General features: G+C 42.8%; 1 protein-coding gene across 1 annotated transcript in view; it reads left to right on the forward strand.

Moving 5' to 3' along the window:
- LOC120946905 (transient receptor potential cation channel subfamily V member 5-like) overlaps positions 1 to 22,335 on the forward strand; it is a 47,513-nt gene that overhangs the window by 9,563 nt on the left and 15,615 nt on the right. Inside the window, exons 4-9 of the mRNA XM_040361728.1 lie at positions 1,097 to 1,234; positions 12,700 to 12,798; positions 15,282 to 15,454; positions 16,719 to 16,865; positions 21,324 to 21,536; positions 22,052 to 22,138. Of these exons, the coding sequence (XP_040217662.1) occupies positions 1,097 to 1,234; positions 12,700 to 12,798; positions 15,282 to 15,454; positions 16,719 to 16,865; positions 21,324 to 21,536; positions 22,052 to 22,138 (857 nt within the window). The remainder of the gene's footprint in view (positions 1 to 1,096; positions 1,235 to 12,699; positions 12,799 to 15,281; positions 15,455 to 16,718; positions 16,866 to 21,323; positions 21,537 to 22,051; positions 22,139 to 22,335) is intronic.

Here is a 22,335-nt window from a genome sequence, read left to right on the forward strand (position 1 = left end):
AACCACCCATGTCTGATTGAACCATGAAGTAATGGATTATGATGCCTGTTGCACAGTAAAGAACACTTCCAAAAAGAAGCAGACTAATGCCGCGTACACACGATTGGAATTTCCGATGGACTTTTTTCACCGAAAATCCCGATCGTGTGTGGGCCCCATCTGACTTTTTTCTGTCGGTGTTTAGAAATAGAACATGTTTTATTTTTTTCCGATGGAAAAAAAATTATAGGAAATTCCTATCGTCTGTGTGCAACTCACGCATGCTCGGAAGCATTGAACTTCACTTTTCTCGGCTCGTCGTAGTGTTTTACATCACCACGTTTTGGATGGTCGGAATTTGGTCTGACAGTGTGTATGAAAGACAGCTTGAATGGAATTCCGACAAAAAATTCCATCGGATTTTAGGCCATCGGAAATTCCAATCGTGTGTACAGGGTCTAAGCCTCCTCATTCCAGTGGGCTCTACCTGGTGAACCAGAAGTAAGTGTGGACATTGGGTTAGGCAGAGGACTGGTGGTGGTGGGGAGAAGGAGTGACAATCTTGTCCTGGGAAAACCTGTGACCCTCTAGTGTTTGGATCAGGTGAGTAGTCAGCCTCCAACAGACCTGACCTGGAGCTACTGTACTGGGTCATCCAACAGCCTTGTTGTTTAGTATTCATGTAGATCCTTGCTATAGGCCATCTGGGCATATACAGGGAGCCAGAGCCCAGGGAAGGTCTTCATTCTATCTGTCCCTAATTTAGGCATCTTTAATGTTAAGATCAAAGACCGTAGGGAGGTTACTGGGATGGCCCTTCCTATTAAGATCGCAGACAGTAGGGAGGTCACTAGGGTGGCCCATCAACTTTTTCCAATAGGGCCCCACCTCTGTACCTAAAATATGTCTGGAACAGGAAGTGGGGGAAATATTTCCAATAGGGTACGCAGACAGCAAAATGAAGCTACTTCTAAACCAACACCAGTCTCACCAGTGTTGGCTGAAGATTTAAATTAAGTTTTCCTGCAAGGCAATCCACCAAATACTCACTGACAGGTTTGAAGAATGATATCAGTCCTTTTGGGTTCATAGCTTTCCCCTTTCTTGTGTCTTGCAGGTGAGACGGCGCTGCACATTGCTGTAATGCGTCAAAATCTGGCAATTGTGCAAGAGCTGATACAGAATGGTGCCAACGTGTCCATGCCACGGGCAGTCGGAACGTACTTCCAGCTCAAACTCAACTCCTTCTATTATGGTGAGTCAGGGTATGCTTTCGCTTTTTCTGACCTATTTTCTGATATTTCATTTACGGAAGGACAGTGATCCTAAAAACTATGTAAACCCTAACAAGGAACTTCTTTTATTATTAAATAAACCATTGAAAGTGATTTGAAGTCCTGTAGCAGCTTCTAAAAATACTGTGTGCATACTAGTCATGAAAGCCTTGCTTTATAAGCTGATCCTTCTGACTCCACTCTGTGGAAAAGAACAGGATGACTGACGGAGAAAATAACTCATGGTTCAGTCCACACAAAAAATGTATACTTCCGTTTTAGTAGATGCTGAGCTAAACCACCTGACGGCCTCCAACGTCTTTATGAGACTCTGTTGGGGAGAATTTTGTGGTACGTTCCTGCATTTGCATAACGGTTTGTCATCATGCAGGTTTCCCACCATCCTGAATTTCTAGGTCTGTATACCTGCTGTAGCCATTTAGAAGGACCCTCGCCATCCCTATGCTTAGTTTCTGGGTCTGCACACTTGCTGTGCCCATTATGAGGAGTTCCCACCATCCCTAATGGGTTTTTATTATCTTATATTCTCCAGCATATATATCATAAATAATAGACAAGGAAAAACTGCGCAAATTTAATTATAACATTCAAAACATACTCAACAAATTAATAAACAAATTGAGTATAAAGGAAGGCAGCAGCTTGCGTGCGATACACATAACAATATAGACAACAAGGGGTTAAAGCTGCGCCACTGTACCAAAACCTTATAGTCCACTGAAGCTAAAAGATGTTAAAACATATATGTACAGTCCAAACAATGCACTTTTCACTGCACACAGATTGATCTGGTCTTGTGAGATATGCTCCCAATCACCACCATGACTTCACAGATACTACACACTTAAGTGAAGACCCGCCACCAGATATCAAAGCCGCTTACCAGACAGGGCAAGCTTGGCTAGCAGTCGGCTATAGCCCAGCCGCGGCCTTTAAAAATTGTGGTGAACTCGCAGGTTACAAATTCCTGGGAACGGCTTCATTCACATCCACAGACTCCACTGAATGACCATGTGTGAAAAGAGGATGCACCATAGCGTAATCCTGCATAACACGTTTATTTAAAAAAATAAGTTGTACTTACAGAACACAGATAAAATCATTCATGTAAAACAGATGCCGGCCGGCAAACGAACGGAGCCCTTCCTCCTTAGCGTGGTGACATCACTGCGCGTCCACCTAAACACGTTTCGTCATAAGTCAGACGTTTTCAATGGGATAGGGCGCGCCAGTAACTCGCCATATTTATAGGCCCAGACCTCGTTGTGAAATGCAAAACAGTGGCAACGAAGATGCCATTTTGACTATGGGCAAAAATGCCAGCACCAAATGAAGAGGTAACAAAACGTATGGTGCACTCTTCCTAGCTTAAAAAAAAAAACTTTATTACAGAACCTCCCTGCCGAGGACGAACGCTCTCCCTCAAGGGGCTCATACCCAAAATTAAAATAATTACATGAATTTGGGATCGCACCAAAAACAATGAAAGACTATTCTATGTATATAGATATTATCGTGACACCTCCAGACAGTGACACCTACTGGGCCAATTTATGATATCCCACAAGGAAGTCAATACATTGGCTAAAGTGTGGAAAAATGTTGTATTTAATTTGATTGATGATACCAGTCAATCTCCTAAAACTATTTTTAAAAATAAAATAAAATACATTTTTTTATTAATTATATTATTTTATAAACAAAAAATCACCAACACGGGAGTTCCCTAATCAGGTATACTCTCTCTATATGTGAATATAACTGTGAAAGTGATAAAAGTGAATATTTATTACTCATAGGGGGAATTATTCATTCCCATACCACTAAGGAGTAGGTAAGAACAACATGCAGAATCATAACTAAATGTTAAATATTTTATCTTTTGGCCAAATCAGCAATTGTTATACTGCTGACACATTTCTTTTGCTTTTTTCCTTATTTTTTTCTTTATTTCACACAAAATATGCTGACTCACCTCTAGGTCAAAAGTCTCGGCAATGGGTTGCTTTATTCAGCATGAGGGCTTGCTAAAAAGCACAAACCCATTTAAAATGCATTTTTGTTTTGGATGGAGAAGGGTTGGAACCTCTGTCAGGTTTTCTTTGGACCAATGTAACCATTCATGGTATTATTTTTAATCTTTATTGATATACTGCGCTATTATCTTTAAATTGAACAGCTGCAAGCACCACAACAATCGCAGAAAAAAGGTTAGAAAGTGCTGCGCTATATGTGGTTGGTGATACAAAGTATACCAAAATTATAATGATGCAAAAATGTGTATCCAACAAAATTATAATACAGTAGTACCTTGGATTATGAGCATAATACGTTCCAGAAGCATGCTTGTAATGCAAAGCACTCGTATATCAAAGCAAGTTTCCCCATAGGAATCAATGGAAACTCAGATAATTTGTTCCACAGTAACTGCTGGTGTATGCACTACTGTAAGTGGCCAGAGGTGCAGGGGTGCCTGTGTATGCAGTACCGCATTTGGCCAGAGGTGCAGGGGCACCGGAGACACTCAGTTCTCGAGTGTCTCCGAGCGTCACCTGCGTCCGGGACCTCTGGCCAGGCGCCTCCGTGTGAGCGGTGCGCAACCATTTATATAGGCATGGGGCGTGGTCAAGACGCCATTTTGACTATGGACAACAATGCCAGCACCATACGAAGAGGTAACAAAACGTATGGTGCACTCTTCCTAGCTTAAAAAACTTTATTACAGAACCTCCCTGCCGAGGACGAACACTCTCCCTCAAGGGGCTAATAACCAAAATTAAAATAATTACATGAATTCGGGATTGCACCAAAAACAATGAAAGACTATTCTATGTATATAGCTATTATCGTGACACCTCCAGACAGTGACACCTACTGGGCCAATGTATGATATCCCACAAGGAAGTCAATACATCGGCTAAAGTGTGGAAAAATGTTGTATTTAATTTGATTGATACCAGTCAATCTCCTAAAACTATTTTTAAAAATAAAATACAAATTTTTTTTTTATTAATTATATTATTTTATAAACAAATGCTGACAATGTGAACAGCAGAGCGAATCCTCCCAATAAATCACGTTAGGGTTCACCGGTTGACAGTTTAGTGTACCTGTCAGTATCCGGTCACCAGATCCCTGATGGTTCATTCAAGCCCTTTTGGATAACCTGCCTCCGGGTTCTCCTCAAGCCGATCCCCCAATCGAACGGCATACAGCCTGGGATCTCTTCAGTAGAAGGGGGACCCAGTAAGTCACTGGGGCCCCTTTGTGGCATCAGTTGCTCCGAGCCAGGAGGGCCCAGAGTCAGGAACTCCGCGTAGCGCGCGACCCAAGGCCAGGTAGGCCATAGTGGTGGGGCCTGCGATGTGCGCACACCCTAAAAGGTGGAACCAGGAACCCGCGAAGACCCCAGAACAATGACCTCCGTCACAGAAATACTCCCTCCCAGCATGCACAGCGAGGCTCAACTCCTCTCATTGGCTGCTGGGAGGAAGCAACTCCGCCTGGACCTCTCTGGCGCCATCTACCGCCCAGGGATGGCACCACATCCCTGGAACGCAGACTGACCCACAGAACGATCCAGAACTTGGCGACAGCCAAACCCAACAAAATTAAGAATGAGAGCAACTTATCTCTCTCATTCTCCCACTAACTCTAGCGTAGCACCCTTTCTGAAAGTAAGGGGGCGCTACATATATTTTTAGTAATCTATTCTATATTTTTACATTATATATATATATATATATATATATATATATATATATATATATATATATATATATATATATATATATATATATATATATATATATATATATATCATTTGTTTTCAAAAAAAGGGTATATTTATAAAGGTTTTCAGGGGTTTTTTTTGCAATATTTAAGCATATTTGCACATACTCATTAAGTTTTGTGTTCTATAAAGGGGTATAGGTAATATAGTATATGAATTTTAGTTCACTTTTTAGTAATATGGGAAGGTAAACTTCTCCTTATTAGTAATATATGTTCACAGCTATATTTATATAGTAAAAGAATTTCCTTTATTTAAAGGACATATTTGCACATATTTACAATAGTAATATTGGGTTAAGTAAAGGGGATATGGTATTGAGTATATCATTTTTGGTGTACTCCTTAGTGGTATGGGAATGAATAATTCCCCCTATGAGTAATAAATATTCACTTTTATCACTTTCACAGTTATATTCACATATAGAGAGAGTATACCTGATTAGGGAACTCCCATGTTGGTGATTTTTTGTTTATAAAATAATATAATTAATACAAAAAAATATTTTATTTTATTTTAAAAAATAGTTTTAGAAGATTGACTGGTATCAATCAAATTAAATACAACATTTTTCCACACTTTAGCCGATGTATTGACTTCCTTGTGGGATATCATAAATTGGCCCAGTAGGTGTCACTGTCTGGAGGTGTCACGATAATAGCTATATACATAGACTAGTCTTTCATTGTTTTTGGTGCGATCCCGAATTCATGTAATTATTTTAATTTTGGTTATGAGCCCCTTGAGGGAGAGTGTTCGTCCTCGGCAGGGAGGTTCTGTAATAAAGTTTTTTAAGCTAGGAAGAGTGCACCATACGTTTTGTTACCTCTTCGTATGGTGCTGGCATTTTTTCCCCGTAGTGAAAAAATGGCGTCTTGACCATGCCCCATGCCTATGTAAATGGTTGCGCACCGCTCACACGGAGGCGCCTGGCCAGAGGTCCGGGACGCAGGTGAACTGAGTGTCTCCGATACCCCTGCACCTCTGGCCAAATGCGGTACTGCATACACAGGCACCCCTGCACCTCTGGCCACTTACAGTAGTGCATACACCAGCAGTTACTGTGGAACAAATTATCTGAGTTTCCATTGATTCCTATGGGGAAACTCGCTTTGATATACGAGTGCTTTGCATTACAAGCATGCTTCTGGAACGTATTATGCTCGTAATCCAAGGTACTGTACTACTGTATTATCATTATTTTGTTGGATACACATTTTGCATCATTATAATTTTGGTATACTTTGTATCACCAACCACATATAGCACAACACTTTCTAACCTTTTTTCTGCGATTGTTGTGGTGCTTGCAGCTGTTCAATTTAAAGATAATAGCGCAGTATATCAATAGAGATTAAAAATAATACCATGAATGGTTACATTGGTCCAAGCTGAACCAAAGGAAAACCTGACAGAGGTTCCAACCCTTCTCCATCCAAAACAAAAATGCATTTTAAATGGGTTTGTGCTTTTTAGCAAGCCCTCATCCTGAATAAAGCAACCCATTGCCCTTTATCTTCGAGACTTTTTACCTAGAGGTGAGTCAGCATATTTTGTGTGAAATAAAGAAAAAAATAAGGAAAAAAGCAAAAGAAATGTGTCAGCAGTATAACAATTGCTGATTTGGCCAAAAGATAAAATATTTAACATTTAGTTATGATTCTGCATGTTGTTCTTACCGAAGCATGTTAGATATTTTTACAGGTCTATGAGGGAATGCAACATTGTATAATGTATCAAGAATCTGGGGAATTTAGAAAACAGACATGGCTTAAAAAGCTACTGAATATTTTATCAGTCATCAAAGTCTAACCACCATGGGGGAAAAAAACTCTGTAAGATGTGGGCAGATTTCATTGTATGGGTTATTTTACAAAATAAAACCTTTCACTTCTTGCACGTCTGTCTTTAGCTATAGTGGCTGCACTGGTACAAAACAGAAGAAGATAATTAAAAAAGATACAAATTAAAACAGATAAGAATTAAAATTGGAATTGGTCCCTGTTTTTTTACTAGTGTTTGTGGTGCAGAAGAATGCAAATGTAATGGGATATAAGCAGAGGAAATAATTTGTGCATCTAAACCCAAGAACAAAACTGTAATATACAGTATGCAATTTATCAGTTCTTAGATATGGTGGTTGCATTTGCTTTCTACTTTCAGGCTTTTTTTTCCCCCTTTATGTTTACCTGGTGATCCTGTCAATAACACTCTTCATGTCTTAGGGTGACAACTTTGCCAATGTACTGTGTGACAGACCCATCTGACACAGGGGCTTTTGAAGGGGACTTCAGGGTAGCCTCTTGCCTAGTGACTATCAACCCTGGCTTTTGAGGGGGCTCTATTCTTTGGGAGGTGTGTGCATGGGGGACGTTTGGAGTGGTTTTGTGTGGATTCAGACCCATGTCTCCCTGAAACACCTAGGAACCTAGGACCTGGATCAGTGGCAGCTGGTGCTCAAAAGAAAAAACATCAATTGCAGCCTCACTGTGCCATCAAACAAAGCCACTGTCCCATCAAACGCAGCCACTGTGCCATCAAACGCAGCCACTGTGCCATCAAACGCAGCCACTGTACCATCAAACGCAGCGACGGTGCCATTAAACGCTGCCACTGTGCTATCGCTGCCACTGTGCCATCAATCGCAGCCACTGTGCCCATCAAATTCTGCCAGTGTGCCCATCAAATGCTGCCAGTGCGCCCATCAAATGCTGATAGTATGCTAATTAAATGCTGCCACTGTGCCATCAAATGCCGCCAGTGTGACCCCGACCCCGACCTCGCGCACTTTCTGCCTGGCACTTACCCTGTCTTGGTGGGGCAGCGTGTGACGTCGATGAGCAGGGTCCTTCAAGCCAGCATTGGCTTAAATCTGCTGCCATAGTTGTGCTGTGTCCAATCACATTACAGGTTGGCAGGGGGCATGCGTGCCCCAAACCCAGGAAAAGGTAGGTGACATACATGTACGTGACTGTGCCTGTACCTGCCATCTGCTCGCAGTTTATTTACTGTGAGTGTTCAGCAGGAGGTAAATAGACCCTGGGCCATATTCTGAGTAGAGTTACAACGGAGTATCTCAGGAAACTCCGTCGTATCTCTCTTTTTTGACCCACGTATCTATGCGAGTGATTCCTAGAATCATTTTCGAATAGATACGCTGAAGATCCGACATGTGTAAGTCACTTACACTGTCGGATCTTAAATGTAATTCGCCGCCGGCCGCTAGGTGGCGTTTACGTTCAGGTCTCATTTGTTTATGCAAATGAGCCTGATATGCCGATTCACGAACAAAATCGCGTCGCGTAACCGTCGCTTACGTCGTTTGCGTAAGAGTAAGGTTACCCCTGCTATATGAGGGGTAACCTTACGCCAGTCCCACGTATGCCATGTTAAGTATGGCGTCGGGTCCGCGTCTTTTCCCGTCGGGTACGTCGTTTTCCTAAGTCGTTCTTGAATACGACTTTACGTCAATGACGCACACGTCGGCGTCATTGACGTTTTCCGCCGAGAACTGGAGCATGCGCACTGGGCTATTTTTAGCTAGGCGCATGCGCAGTTCGTTCGAAACGGGGGTGCGCTTAATTTAAATATAAGCCGCCCCCTTTGAAATACGCGGGGATACGCCGGGCCTTTTACACTACGCCTCCGCAAACTACGGAGCAAGTGCTTGAGGAATACGGCACTTGCTCCAGTAAATTGCGGCGGCGTAGTGTAAATAGCTTACGCGATGCCGCCGCAGAAAGTATGAGAATATGGCCCTAATTATAGATAACAAAGTGAACTTTGTTTTTAGGGTTTATATACTCTTTAGGAGGTGTGACAGTTTAATTCTTGCCGGCGCCACAACACTATCGTGGTAAGTCACACAGCCATTCGCACTCGAGTGTATTCTGACATGTTCTAACTTGCACTTGCCTGGGTCACAGACCAGTTGACCAGTTAGTCTTTACAGAGTAGTAGAAGAAATAACACGTCTGTGCGTTGAACTTGTGGTGGAAAATAAGGAATCTGGAACAGTCGATTGACATTACATTTTGGGTGAAAATTGGCAAAAGTGTAAGTGAAACCAGGCTTACGAAGAACATTCCATGAAGATATCAAGTGGTTTTGCATGGCATAGGTGTTACGGAACCATGAACCAGACGTACAACAAGAGATAAGTGAAAATAAGAAGGCTTTATTGAAAATCAAGCTGTAAAGCAAAAGTCCAAACGGATGGTGAAACCAGAGGTCAGGAACCAGAAGGGTAGTCAGACGAAGCCAGACGAAGCCAGGATCAGGAACCAGCAGGGAATTCAGACGAAGCCAGGATCAGGAACCAGCAGGGAAGTCAGACGAAGCCAGGATCAGAACCAGAAGCAGCAGCAGCAGTCTTAGAAGCATGTGAACACAGGAGGACCAAGCAAGGAACTGAAGCCACAGAGCTCCTATATATATGAGCCAGGCATCCAGCTCCTCCCAGTGGGAAGGAGGAGCCGCAGGGTGGGAGGCTACAAGAGACCTAGAAACCAAGATGGCCGCCAGCACATGTCAAACGAAGGAGACAGGAGAGAGGTAAGACCATGACAATAGGCAGGTTAAGGAGAAGCAGAAAGATGCCCACGATGACGCAAGAAGTGGGCAATCAAAAATGCAAAGGATGGTTGCAAATGTGGACAGAGTACAAACTCTCTTATGCTCAGATCAAAGACCGAGTGTGTGAACGATGGCAGAAGAATTGAACGTGAACAGGGAAACGGTGAAGCAAATTCTAACAGAGGATTTGGGGATGAGAAAGATTTCTGTAAAGATGGTGTCTCGAATCTTGACAGAAGATCGGAAGGAATGTTGTCTTCAAATTTCATCTGATCTTTTAAAGAACGCAGAGATGTTTGATTGGGTTATTACTGGTGAGGAAACAAGATGTTTCCAGTATGATCTAGAAGCAAAATGTGGAAAGCAAAGAATTCCCCTGCCCGAAGAAGGCACGCATGTCCCGTTCTCAGTTCAAAACCATGATGGTGAGTTCTTTTGATCACAAGGGGATAGTTCACTATAATTTCATAGAAAATAGTATAATGATCAACCAACATTGTTCCTTGGAAATTCTGAAAATGTTATGGGAATCAGTTCAGAGGAAAAAGACCAGAACTCTGGCCTAACAAGTGGCCTCTTCACTAGACATGTGCATTCGTTTTCGTCCGAATGCATTTTCGTCCGAATTTCAGGTATTTTTCGTTATCGTTTTAACAACGTTTGAACACGCACAATACGAAAACCGAAAGATCCGACATAATCAAATGCTTTATTTTCGTTTTCGTTGGTCGAATGTGCCTAACCTTAACTCTATTAGTCCAAGATTATTCTACATAGAGAGAAAATATTCAACATTATAGAGAGAAAATATTTGACATTATAGAGAGAAAAGATCGCTGCTGGAATTGGGTGGGGGGAGTAAAATAAAAATAAATGATGATGAATGTTATTGGCTAATTGTAACCAAAGAGGAGGAGCAGTAAAATAGCTAGAACTAACTTGACAATTCAACATGAAAGATGAAGATTCGACAAAGCATCGAAAAACATACAAACGTCGAATCTGTCATTGAAGGCTTATGGTGTCTGTCGAATGTTCTAAGAAGATTCGTCAGAGCAGCTAAACTGTATGACGCTGCAATCATACATTTCCGGTCAAATGCTCGGCCCATAGGCTATAGAAAAATTCTTATGTTGGTTGACTGGTAATAATAATAAAAAAATATAATTATTACTAGAACATTAGAATTCTACTATAGCTTGTAAGGTATGATTGCAGCGTCGTACAGTTTCGCTGCTCCGTCGAATCTTCTTTGAACATTCGACAGACAGTCAGACACCATAAGCCTTTAATGGCAGATTCAACCTTAATTAATTCGGATTTTCGGACGAATACAATTTCCAACGAAAAACAAAATAAATTAAAAACAAATTTCGGGAGTAACTAAATAAATGTATTTTTCGGACGAAAACTAAATGAAATATTTCAGTGTGCACATGTCTACTCTTCACTGCAACAAAGCTTCTGCATATGATGTGGCAAGTGTTTGCGCGTTCTTGGCCCAGAAATTCATTAAGACACTTGACCAACCATTTTATTCCCTTGACTTAGCATGGATGGACATTGCGGGACAATGTTTTTTAATAAAGGACTTGTCAAAAACTGTCTGTTGTGTTTTTTTATTTTTTTGGTGAATGGGTAGGGATACAATGTACCCGATACCCATTCACATATGGGGGGGATCTGGGGGGCCCCCTTGTTAAAGGTGGCTTCCAGATTCCGATAAGCCCCCCAGCCGCATACCCCAACAACAAATGGACAGGGTTGATGGTAAGAGGCTCTTGGACCCCAAAGCACCCTCCCTATGTTGAGGACAAGCGGCCTGGTATGGTTCAGGAGGGCAGCAGCTTCCCCCCCCCCCTTTTCTGGCCTGCCAGACTGCTTTCTCGGATAAGGGTCTGGTATGGATTTTGGGGGGACCTCACGCCAATTTTTTTTTACATTTTGGTGTGGAGTTCCCCTTAAGATTTATACCAGACCCAAAAGGGCCTGTATGGATTTGGGGGGGGGGGGCATGCAGTTTTTTTCTTAATTTTGTTTTAGGGTTCCTCTTAACCACTTCAATGAACTGTATTATATACAGTTGTGCTTATAAGTAAATTTTTAGCTTATACATGGGCCCTGCACAAGTCAAAGTTGAGTCTATACATAGAGTCTGCACAAGTCAAATGTTAGCCTATACTGTACATGGGGCCTGCACAAGTCAAATGTTAGCCTATACTGTACATGGGCCCTGCACAAGTCAAAGTTGAGTCTATACATAGAGTCTGCACAAGTCAAATGTTAGCCTATACTGTACATGGGGCCTGCACAAGTCAAAGTTTAGCCTTTACATGGGTTTGCACAAGTCACATTTTAGCCTATACATGGAGCTGGCCCAAGTCAAAGTTTAGCTTATACATGGAGCTTGCTCATGTCAAAGTTTAGCCAACCATTTCCTAACACTTATGCACACGAAAACACCCCTAAGAAATCCGACGGGAAAACCAATGACAAACCAATGCAAATTGCAAAACGTTGCAATTTGCGATGAGAAAATTTAGAACATGTTCTAAATGTTCCCGTCGTGATTCTCTACAGTTTTCTTGTCCAAAAGAAAACATGACAGTTTTCCCGACGTGTACGCGGTCTAAGACATGCTCCTGGCATTTAACTGTCAAATACCAGATTCTCTACTGTCCACAAAAGGTCTGGCATTTCACGGCTGAACAGCAAGGGAGGGATTGGTTAAATTTAAACCCTGTTTTAATAACATGTATTTTGCTACAATATTATGCAGAATATGAGGACCTTCATGGCAGGAACACTTTTATTTCATATATATATATATATATATATATATATATATATATATATATATATATATATATATATATATATATATATTAAAAAATTATAAATAATAATAAATTATAAATTATAAATAAATTATAAAAGAAATCTGAATTTACATAAAATTTGTATGAGATGTTTGTGATCGGGTTCACATCTACCTTAACAAGCCCAAAAATATTATAAATTATTGGAAGTAAAGCGTTCTTTATTTTTATGTGACAGGAGAACACATTCTTTCCTTTGCTGCCTGTGTGGGGAATGCAGAGCTGGTCCGATTATTACTGCAACATGGAGCCGATGCAGAGGCCAAGGATTCCCATGGTGAGGTTTATTACCCCGGTGTACAAATTATTTTATTCTGTCATTACTTATACATCTTTCTGTTCTTGGGTCCTGAAAGCAGAAGTAAACCCATCGATTTAAGTTTCCCAAAACTGATACTTTCAAGGCATGCCATGAATGGTAACTGTAAAAGCTGCTTCTTCTGTCAACTAAACTGCGAGCTATCAATTGGCTAGTATCATGACTGATCACATGTGAGAGACCAATATAGCAGCTCCCTTGGCTATAAAGGATAGGGTGGTACCAAGACCTAGGAATCAACAGTACTCTCAAGTCCCAGCTGGGGTACAGGCTGAAACTGCCGGATGTCAGTGACAGCTGGGTATCCTCAAGAATGGGATAACAAATGACAAAATTAAAAAAAATTAACCTGCAAGACAAAGGCATCATTTTGTATTACTTACCTGAGATCGAAGCCCTCGGTCCTCGTCTTTCCCTCCAGCCGCAACATCTCTCCTGGAGTGACTTCCAGGTATCTCTGGCACTGTGATGGCCGGAGTGGGAGCCGCCGGTAATGACACACAGTGACGTCACTCCCGCGCATGCAACCACTTTAAATGTGTCCCCAGGGAGTGCTTGCTAACTGTGGGGGATGTGCTTTTACTGTAACAAAGACAGAGATTGGCAGAAACACAAGATCTCTGTCCTCCCTTGTCACAGAATGGCGATCTGCCTTGTTTACATAGGCAGACCGCTGTTCTGCCTTTTTTGGGAACGATTGGCGGTTCCCGGAAGACATCGGGTCTGCAGGACCTGTTGATTGGCTCCCGATGTATCCAAGCACAGCCGGCGGCATGCCTCAGACCTGGGAGAACAAAATCATGTACAGGAACGTGATTTTGCGCAGAGAGACCGCTCGCCTGCTGCATGTGCGTTGGGCAGTCCAGAAGCGGTTAATCCACAATTCCCAACATTGATGTTGGATGATATAGATGACATTTGCACTAAATTTCATTTGGATTTTTAGCAATCATAATCCTATTAGCCTATTATGCAATTTAGCCACACCAAGTGTTTGCTTGAGTGCGTATCACATTTTTTGTCACCGTATAACCTTTTCCTCCAGGTTGACCTCTCTGATACAATAAATTATTTGTTTTTCTTCCTTTGACAGCTTGGAAATGATCCATTGCCTTTCTTTTTTTTCTTAGCAAGCAAAAAAATAGATAAACAACTACAAAAGCAGGAAACCTGTGAAACCTAAAGCTGAGTTCCACCCATATAAAAGTCAGGAGCTACAAAAAGTGTAGCTGCTGACTTTTAATAATCAGACACTTCTCTTTTCCACGGTCCAGCGATGCGGCCTTTTGATGCCCCGCTCCTCTCCCCCTCCACGGTCGCCAGCATTCTGACTGTGGGGGCCTGGCTGTGATTGGCCGAGCAATCTTCTGGGACCTGTGACGTATCCCAGAAGATTGCACAGAGGGAGGGGAGAGGTGAACTTCCTTTCGGCGCTGCGGAGCCCCTGGAGGAAGTGGGAGCTGGATGCCTCTAAAATGAGGGCATCCACTCCCCCCCACCCAAAAAAATTCCATGTGGCATATCAGGGGGTCACATCACTTAAAGCAGAAGTTACATTTTTGGGTGGAACTCCGCTTTAAGGAGAAACTTTAGTACTCTTAAAGTGATTGTAAACAGTCACTTTGTAAAACAAAATTCAGTTGATTGCAATGCCCTAAGGTGGCAATCAGACACCTAAAATATAAATGTGCCACATAATCTGAAAATATTGTAATTTGGAAAAATTGACTTAATTGTTGGCACGTATATAAAAAAAAGTATCATATTTAGTATTTCCTCAAGGAAAAGAACATTGTGCCCCATATTTTGTTTTACAAATCATGTGTCGTATATGTACCGTATGTATTTTATGTGAAGCTATGCCCTCCCTCGCCATTAGCACCTCCATCATTGTTTATTCTGGAGCCTGCGTAAATGTGCTGAAGGGCTTTACCCAGCCTTTGGGTCCCAGCAGAGCCCTGCAGCACATTGGCGCAGGAGTGGGAGACACGCCAAGCTTTGGGACTTTCATGTGAGCCCCATCTTTGTGCATGTGCTGGAAACTCACACATGTGCAGAAAGGCTGCAAGGGTATGCCGGGACTTGGAGCCCTGTGTCACATCTGGGCAAGCCTGGGGGGCACACCAAGCTTTGGGACATCCATATGAGCCCCATCTTTGCAAATGCATGGGAAACTTGCATGTACACAGATGTGCCACAGGGCTTTGCCTAGACCCAAAGCCTTGCTGTCCATCTGCGCATGCACTGAATAAAGTGTGGGGGGAGTTAATATGAACATCGTTTTCGCTAGGAGACAAAAATTTGATTAGGTTAAAAAATAAATAAAAAATAAATGTTAATTTAGGGTGAAGGCCCACCTAAATATAATATATATTTCAAATATTTGAACCATTCATTATCCAATCCTAGTTTTCAGATTTTGTTTTCCCCACCTCCTGCAGGAAACACCATCCTCCATATTCTGGCCTTACAGCCCAACAAAATGTCAGCCTGTCAGATGTATGACCTCATCCTGGGCCATCACAAGGAGAAGTTTGGGCCCGGTTTAGAAGAGATCACCAACAATGATGGGCTGACCCCACTGAAGATGGCGGCAGTGGAAGGTAACACTGTGGTATGTATTTGGAAGGATCCTGTGGAGCTGAGACATTCATTGTTGTTGTATTGTGGCATTGCAAATAGACCCGTGCAGTTTGTTTTGTTTCCGAATTGAAATTCGGATGAATTTTCTTTTTTTTTGGAAATTGAACAGGGCTCATCACCACCTTTTCCTCCAACTGGGCGTGACCCTCTGGAAATCAATACTTTCCATCTGCCCATGCTCCACATAACCTACAACAGTAACTGATCGAGTCAGTCCAGGGCGATCTACACCTCCTCTTCTAAGCTGCACCAATGGTGTCACTGAAAGGAAAAAATAAAAGTCCCTGCATTTATGGGGTCAGTCTGAGAAGTACTGTTTGGCATCTGTGACAGTGGGATGGAAAATGCTTTCCTGCATTGGAGATGTCACTGGAAGGAAAAATTGGCCCAACACCAATGGAAAAAATATCACTGCGTCCAATAGAGGGGAAAATGTCCTTATGTTGGAGGTTTCACTTGAAATAAAAAATGTCCATGTCTGGTGTCACTGAAAGTAAAAGGTGTCCCTGTTTTTATGGTGTCAGTCTAAGGACTGCTTTGGCATTCGTGTCAGTAGGATGGCGAGAGGAAGGGGAATTGGGCGCGTCATGATACTAATGGAATTTGGAGGGCTCTGAGGGAGAAAGAGGGGCTCAAGGGCACTGATGGAGGGATGATGCTAAGGGCATCTTGAGGAGGCTCTTAGGTGGAGAGGGGAGCTCCCACCCACTTTGTACATACTCAATACAGACCTCCTACAACGCAGCACCCACCGGGAATGAAGGCAGCTTCTCCTGCTTCCCCTCTTTGGTCATGTGGTATGCCACATAAGAAGAGGAGACAGGAAAAAGTGCAGTCTGTCTTCACCTTTCACTCCCCAGTGGCGCAATGCTGAGATGAAAGTGTACTTATTGGGTGCCCGCCTCTTCCATCCACAGCAGGCTCCTATGTGGGGGAGGAGAGAGCATAATCATCTCTCCAGCAGCATGCAGGTCTTGCTCCTTCTGATAGGAGTGACACTGTAGTCCCTGGTGTCAGGTCCTCTACTCCACCTCAACACTGTACCCAGGGCATGTGCTCCTAATGCCCCCCTCCTTGTCCTGGGTCTGTCACTCAGAACAGACACAATCAAAAAATATTTAATTGATCGGACTATAGTAAGTTGTGACTGGTTACTTTGAATGGTATGATTTTGTACATTTAGTGCTTTTTGCATTGCTTTATTGAATAAGCCTGACTTAATATTGTCTCCCTAGATGTTCCAGCACATTGTACAGAAGAGGAGACAACTGCAGTGGACATTTGGTCCCATTAGCTGCTATCTTTATGACCTGACAGAGATCGACGTATGGGGGGATCCCAAGTCTGTATTGGATCTGGTGGTCGCTGCAAAAAAAAAGGAGGTGTGTATTGAAATATTTGTGCTTTCATGAGCGACTCCCCTTCAATTTCTGTAAAGTCCGCACAGCATTTTCCTAAAAAAAAAAATTGTTTTGGATAGGGTAAGAATTAGAACATCTTTCATGTTCTTACTGATGTCCGTGGCTCCGTTTGAGAATGGAAAATCAACAATATTTCAGTCTGTTTTGCTTTTGGAGAGTTCCCCCCACTTCCCTCTCTAGTAAAAGTTGGCAAGAAGACCTGAAGCAAAACATTTCTGGACAGAGCCCCTTAAGCAATAAAAAAAAACAGATAGGGTCCCGACTCTATCCAAAGCTAGGAAAATACAAATTTTGAACATATCATAAAATCTTCTTCACTAAGTCTATTAAGGGACCGAGAAATTCAGCAGTAGTTGGGATATACTGCTGCCTATAAGCAGGTGGGCACTGCCAAACAGAACAAGTTTTAAGTCGACCCTCTTCCAATCAGCATGCCTCAGTTTTGTGAGAAAGCAGTGCACAGGGCCAAATAAAGACACAAAGGGGTAGGACATATTTCCCTCAATAGACTCAAAAAAAGAGACCTCAGGGTAAGTGCAAAAAAGTTTGTCACATTGAAGGACACAAGAATTCACGAACAGCTGGGATGTCTAAAAGAAGTTCAACTGAAGGGTGGGCAATAGCCACAGTCCAAAAGGAATTTATGAACAAACCACATTTCAGAGGAATCTGAAGGTTCACTGCCCGATGAAGGCTAGAATAATCTAGAAAAAAAAAGGGTGCCACCCTTAAAATGAGCCTGAAGGAGAAGGTAAGGGTAGGCATGGATGAATATCCACCTAGAACAGGGATCCTCAAACTACGGCCCTCCAGCTGTTGTAGAATTACACATCCCATGAGGCATTGTAACACACTGACATTCACAGACATGACTAGGCATGATGGGAATGGTAGTTCCTGAACAACTGGAGGGTCGTAGTTTGAAGACCCATGACCTAGAATATACTCCTAGAATGGTCTCCCCTTCTCCTGGGGACTCTCTGTCCTTTTTAAACTATGCTTCTGTGTCTAGAAGCCTGGACTTGGGAACAGACAAGAAGTCCCAGATGCCACCCATCAGTCTTTGGCATGAATTGGTGTTGTTCCTTTTGACCCATCCTGGGTGTGCTTCGCTGGTACATGAGCACCAGAAGCAGAAGAATGAGTAGGGTACCCCCCATCCAAACACTGAAGGGACAGGCAACATTGCAAATCTGCCTAACTGTGCTCTATCCAACATATGAACCAACCTGCCTCAGAGCAGCACTATAGCCTCCTCTGAGGAGCAAGGGTCAGGAATGTTGGTCACAAGAAAATTAACCTGATTGGGAACAGGAATTAGGATGGAATCTAAAGGAACTTCCTCAAGAGAGATGCTACTCAGTCACAGAAGGAGGACCTATCACCTGGTGTCTGAGCCCTACAAAGGCTTTTGAACTCATATTATTCACCATAGGGGATGTTTGTGGCAAGGTTTCAGTATAGTTTGCCTGCTGGTAGTCCAGAGGAGTGCATGACCATCCAGCGATGGATACTGAGGAACACATAGGCACTCTTCAAAGTGGAGATGCTCAGTTAATCCAAAGAATGATACCTTTTCTCAAGTAATGACAGTGCTGTCAATTGTTGCACTATCATCATCATCCAGTCGTAGCACCCTTGTAGCACCCTTGTCCCTAGAAAAGGGCTACAGGTAAATTTAGTTATGCTGGGTGGTAGCCAACCTGACTAATTTGTAGAGTTTAGTGGGATTACTGACTTCTGTTTAATTCCATTCAAGTGTGGCTTCTCCCTTTTGTCAGTAGGTGGCACTGTTGACTTTTAACATTAGTATGATGAGCTACAATACATTTCAGTTATGGATAAACATACTTTTCAGGTAATTAGGGTTAGTGTTCCCGCCCAGGGCTTCAGCCTGGGAGGATGTGTGTATAGTTCCTGGATGCTAGGCCTGAAGCATGAGGCCTATCCAGGTGGCTGCCGGCTGCTAAGCCTGTCTGAGGCCTCTCCGGGTGTTCGTGCAGAGGAAAACCTGCCAAAGATCCAGAAACGATTCTAGAGGGATGGAGTTTTAAGGAAGCACCAGAGGTGCTCCAGTCAACTAACCAAAACCTTCTCTAAATCCCCAAATCCCGCTACAAATCTAAGGGAGAACGTAGATTTGCAGTCCAAGGACCTCGGCTTTGGAATGCTCTACCCACAACCATTCGCATGGAAGAAAACCATTAGGCTTTTAGGAAAAAACTAAAGACCCACCTACTCTGAAGGATCAGTACGACACTGGATGCAAAGCGCCTTGAGGCGATTCAGTTCGAAATTGTAGCGCTATACAAGTTACTCACTCATGTAGCTGGAGGCTATGAAGTGGCTGGGAGGACTTCAGAGAGAACTCATCCAAGGGAATCAGTGTATGAAGCTGTGAGTAAAGTTCAGTTACTGGAAGAGACAGCCTATCCTACAAAGTACAGATGTGCTGGTTCAGCTTAAAGGCTTATTCCTGTACTGTCTGCCTAGTCTCACTGATTTTTGTCTAGGGAGTCTTACAATCTGCCTGTTGCTGATCGTTATTAAGGGTGACCTGTGCCTGATCCCCTCTCTCCCATTTTTTTCCTGTTCAAGAAATGTCACTCTGTTTAAAGTATAAAAGTGACTGGCCCAATGTTCTTGTTCATCACCCACCATGCCCACAAATCTGCACCCTGAGAATGTATGTCAGCCATCCCTACCCCCTGGTAATCACCATCAGGCTCCCGGAAAATCAGGGTAGGTACTACATAGTAAATGGACCAAGTCAATGGACCTGTCATAGCAAAAGCACCCAAACCTACCTGGGAGGTGAATAGAGATCAGGTTACTCTCCGTGAAGGACCTCCCAACAACTGTCTGTTCTGGATAACCAGATAAAAGTGCCAAGTATTGGGACACAGCAGCTAGAGAAGCCCTTCCAAGGTGGGGAAGTAACCAGTTGTTGGAGCACTAAATGGAAGGCCTGTGGCAGCAGGATGATCCTCTAGATGTAGGGTAGAATGTACTGCAACAGCCAGTTTAAATCAACTTCTTGCAAATCTGCATAATTTGCAGTTGGCTCAAAACTAACCTATCCAGTAGTAGTAGTAGACTAAGGGGACATTGAATCTGATCTGGTACCGGGGCCCTCAGGCTTGTTTTGAATTAGGAACTTAGTAGGGTTAGAGACCGACTCTACTAAAGATAAGGCAAGGGCAAGTTTAGAGCATATTCAGTTAGACTGCTGCAGCAATTGGACACAGACAGAAAACAGGAAATCCATAGTGGACACAATCCTTGTGGACCTGAGGAGTCCACGCCCACCCAGTAGAGCTGCTGGAAATGTAGTTATTGATGACCTTAGAACAATAGGGGTCTCTATTTCAAGTGCCAATCCCCTTGGGGACAACAGATAAACATCCACAGAATCTTTGGAAGAGTATTGGCTAAGGTCACCCATGTCTGTGGTACTATTCTCTGTATGCACATCAGGGGTCAAGTCCTGGGGAAAAAAGTGTGGAAACTCCCACCCAAGATCCACTCTCCCACCAAAAAAAAAATGATATGCTCATATGCATAATTACTAAACCGCATGTTTTTTTTTTTCCGATCCACTGTACCTTAGTAATCCTTTATGTTACTGGCCGCTTCCTGTATATGGATTAATCAGGTAGTGTGCGGGTATTCTGTCACTTCCTCGATGCCGCAATGTCTCCTGGGAGCTTTTGTCATTGTTCCTTAAAGTTCTTTCTAAATCCCGCGATAACTCGCGGCAGACCTCCGCAATGTCTCCTGGGAACAATGACAAAAGCTCCAAGGAGACATTGCGGCATCAAGGAAGTGACGGAATACCCGCACACTACCCATTGAATCCATATACAGGAAGCGGCCAGTAACAAAGGATTACTAAGGTTCGCCTGCCCCTGACAGTGACTCGAGCTGGGCATCGCCGCTTAGTGAAGGATTGGCTCAGGCGGCTCGGCTGCTCTAGTCCTGCAAAGAAAACTGCATTCCTGCTGTGAAAAAAGTGCAGGGACTTGAGCCCTGATGCACATGTAACATGTTGCACCACACAGTGGTAAGCAACTAGACCCAGAAACCACTCTGTGGTTAACCAACATACTCAATCTGGAAAGCCACCATGCAGAGCCCAGTGCCCAAAAGTGGCATGTTCCTGGCTAGCCTACATATCCAGCTCAGCAGCAACCAGGCCCCAAAACTGTTGCTAAGGATATGCTAATTCATATAGTTGCTATTTAGAGACCAGGTCAAGCATAGACACTGTTGCTATTATATTTACATACACTTTAACTCTATCATCCCAATATAAGCTAATTGTCCCTTAACATTGAGGCCAGTCAAATTCCTTGTTGTCTCTATTGCTTATCTAGTATGTGGTAGCTGATATTTCAAGTCTTATTATTCTTTTCTTAGGCTCGTCGGATTTTGGATCTTTCTCCAGTCCAGGAGCTGGTCCATAGAAAATGGCAGAGGTCTGGTCGGCCATATTTCTGGACATTGGCCTTTATCTACATTCTTTACATGATTATCGTCTCTCTCGCCTGTGCCAACCGACCCCTTAAACCAAGACCGGACAACATAACTAATCCAAGAGATATCACCTTGTTGATCCAAAAATCTCTAAATGTAAGAACCTTAACCTCTTTTCTACTGGAGGCAATTTTTTTATTTTTTATTTTTGCACACGTTAAAATTTGTTGTACTTGATGTGTCTGCACAGATCCCCATTTTGGGTCAGGACCGCCACTTTTTGAACGGTCTTCTTCAGGGGTATATACCCTTAACCCCTGAAGAAGACATAGTTTGAAACTGACCTGTCCCGATATGGGGATCTGTGCAGACACATGAAGTACAACAAATTTTATGTATGATCCCTTCAAGGATAGCATGGGTATATTGCAAGTTGTGCAAAGAATGGATTTCATCTGATGTACATGTTAGCTGCTATATGATTGTATGTGATGTTATGTTTTTATGATGTAAAAAATAAAAATACATGTTTCATGATATATACTTGAATGTTCATTTGCCCTGAAAGTCCCAATGAATAGAGAATTAACCATTCGGTACACAAAGGGATGTTGGCAAGTTTCAGGCCTGTCACTGATACCTTCTTAATATTTACTTCTTCATCTCACCAGGAATCATACCTCACTTCTGAAGACCACCTCCGCCTGGCAGGAGAAATCATTAGTGTTATTGGGGCAATTGTACTTTTATTTCTCAAGGTAAACACAGATTTTAAAAGTATATACCAAGCCAATTTTTTTCTAGTTTTAGATAGAGTGGGTAAGTACAGTAGAGGAACTCCCAGAGCAGTTACCCCCCCCCCAAAGCCCACATCTGAAATTCCCCACCTCTTCCCCACCCTGCTCCACATGGCAACAAGCTGCCCTATCCTGCTGGAGGTATGACATCACGATGC

This window comes from Rana temporaria, chromosome 8, assembly GCF_905171775.1.
Source record: "Rana temporaria chromosome 8, aRanTem1.1, whole genome shotgun sequence".
NCBI classification, from domain to species: Eukaryota; Metazoa; Chordata; class Amphibia; order Anura; family Ranidae; genus Rana; species Rana temporaria.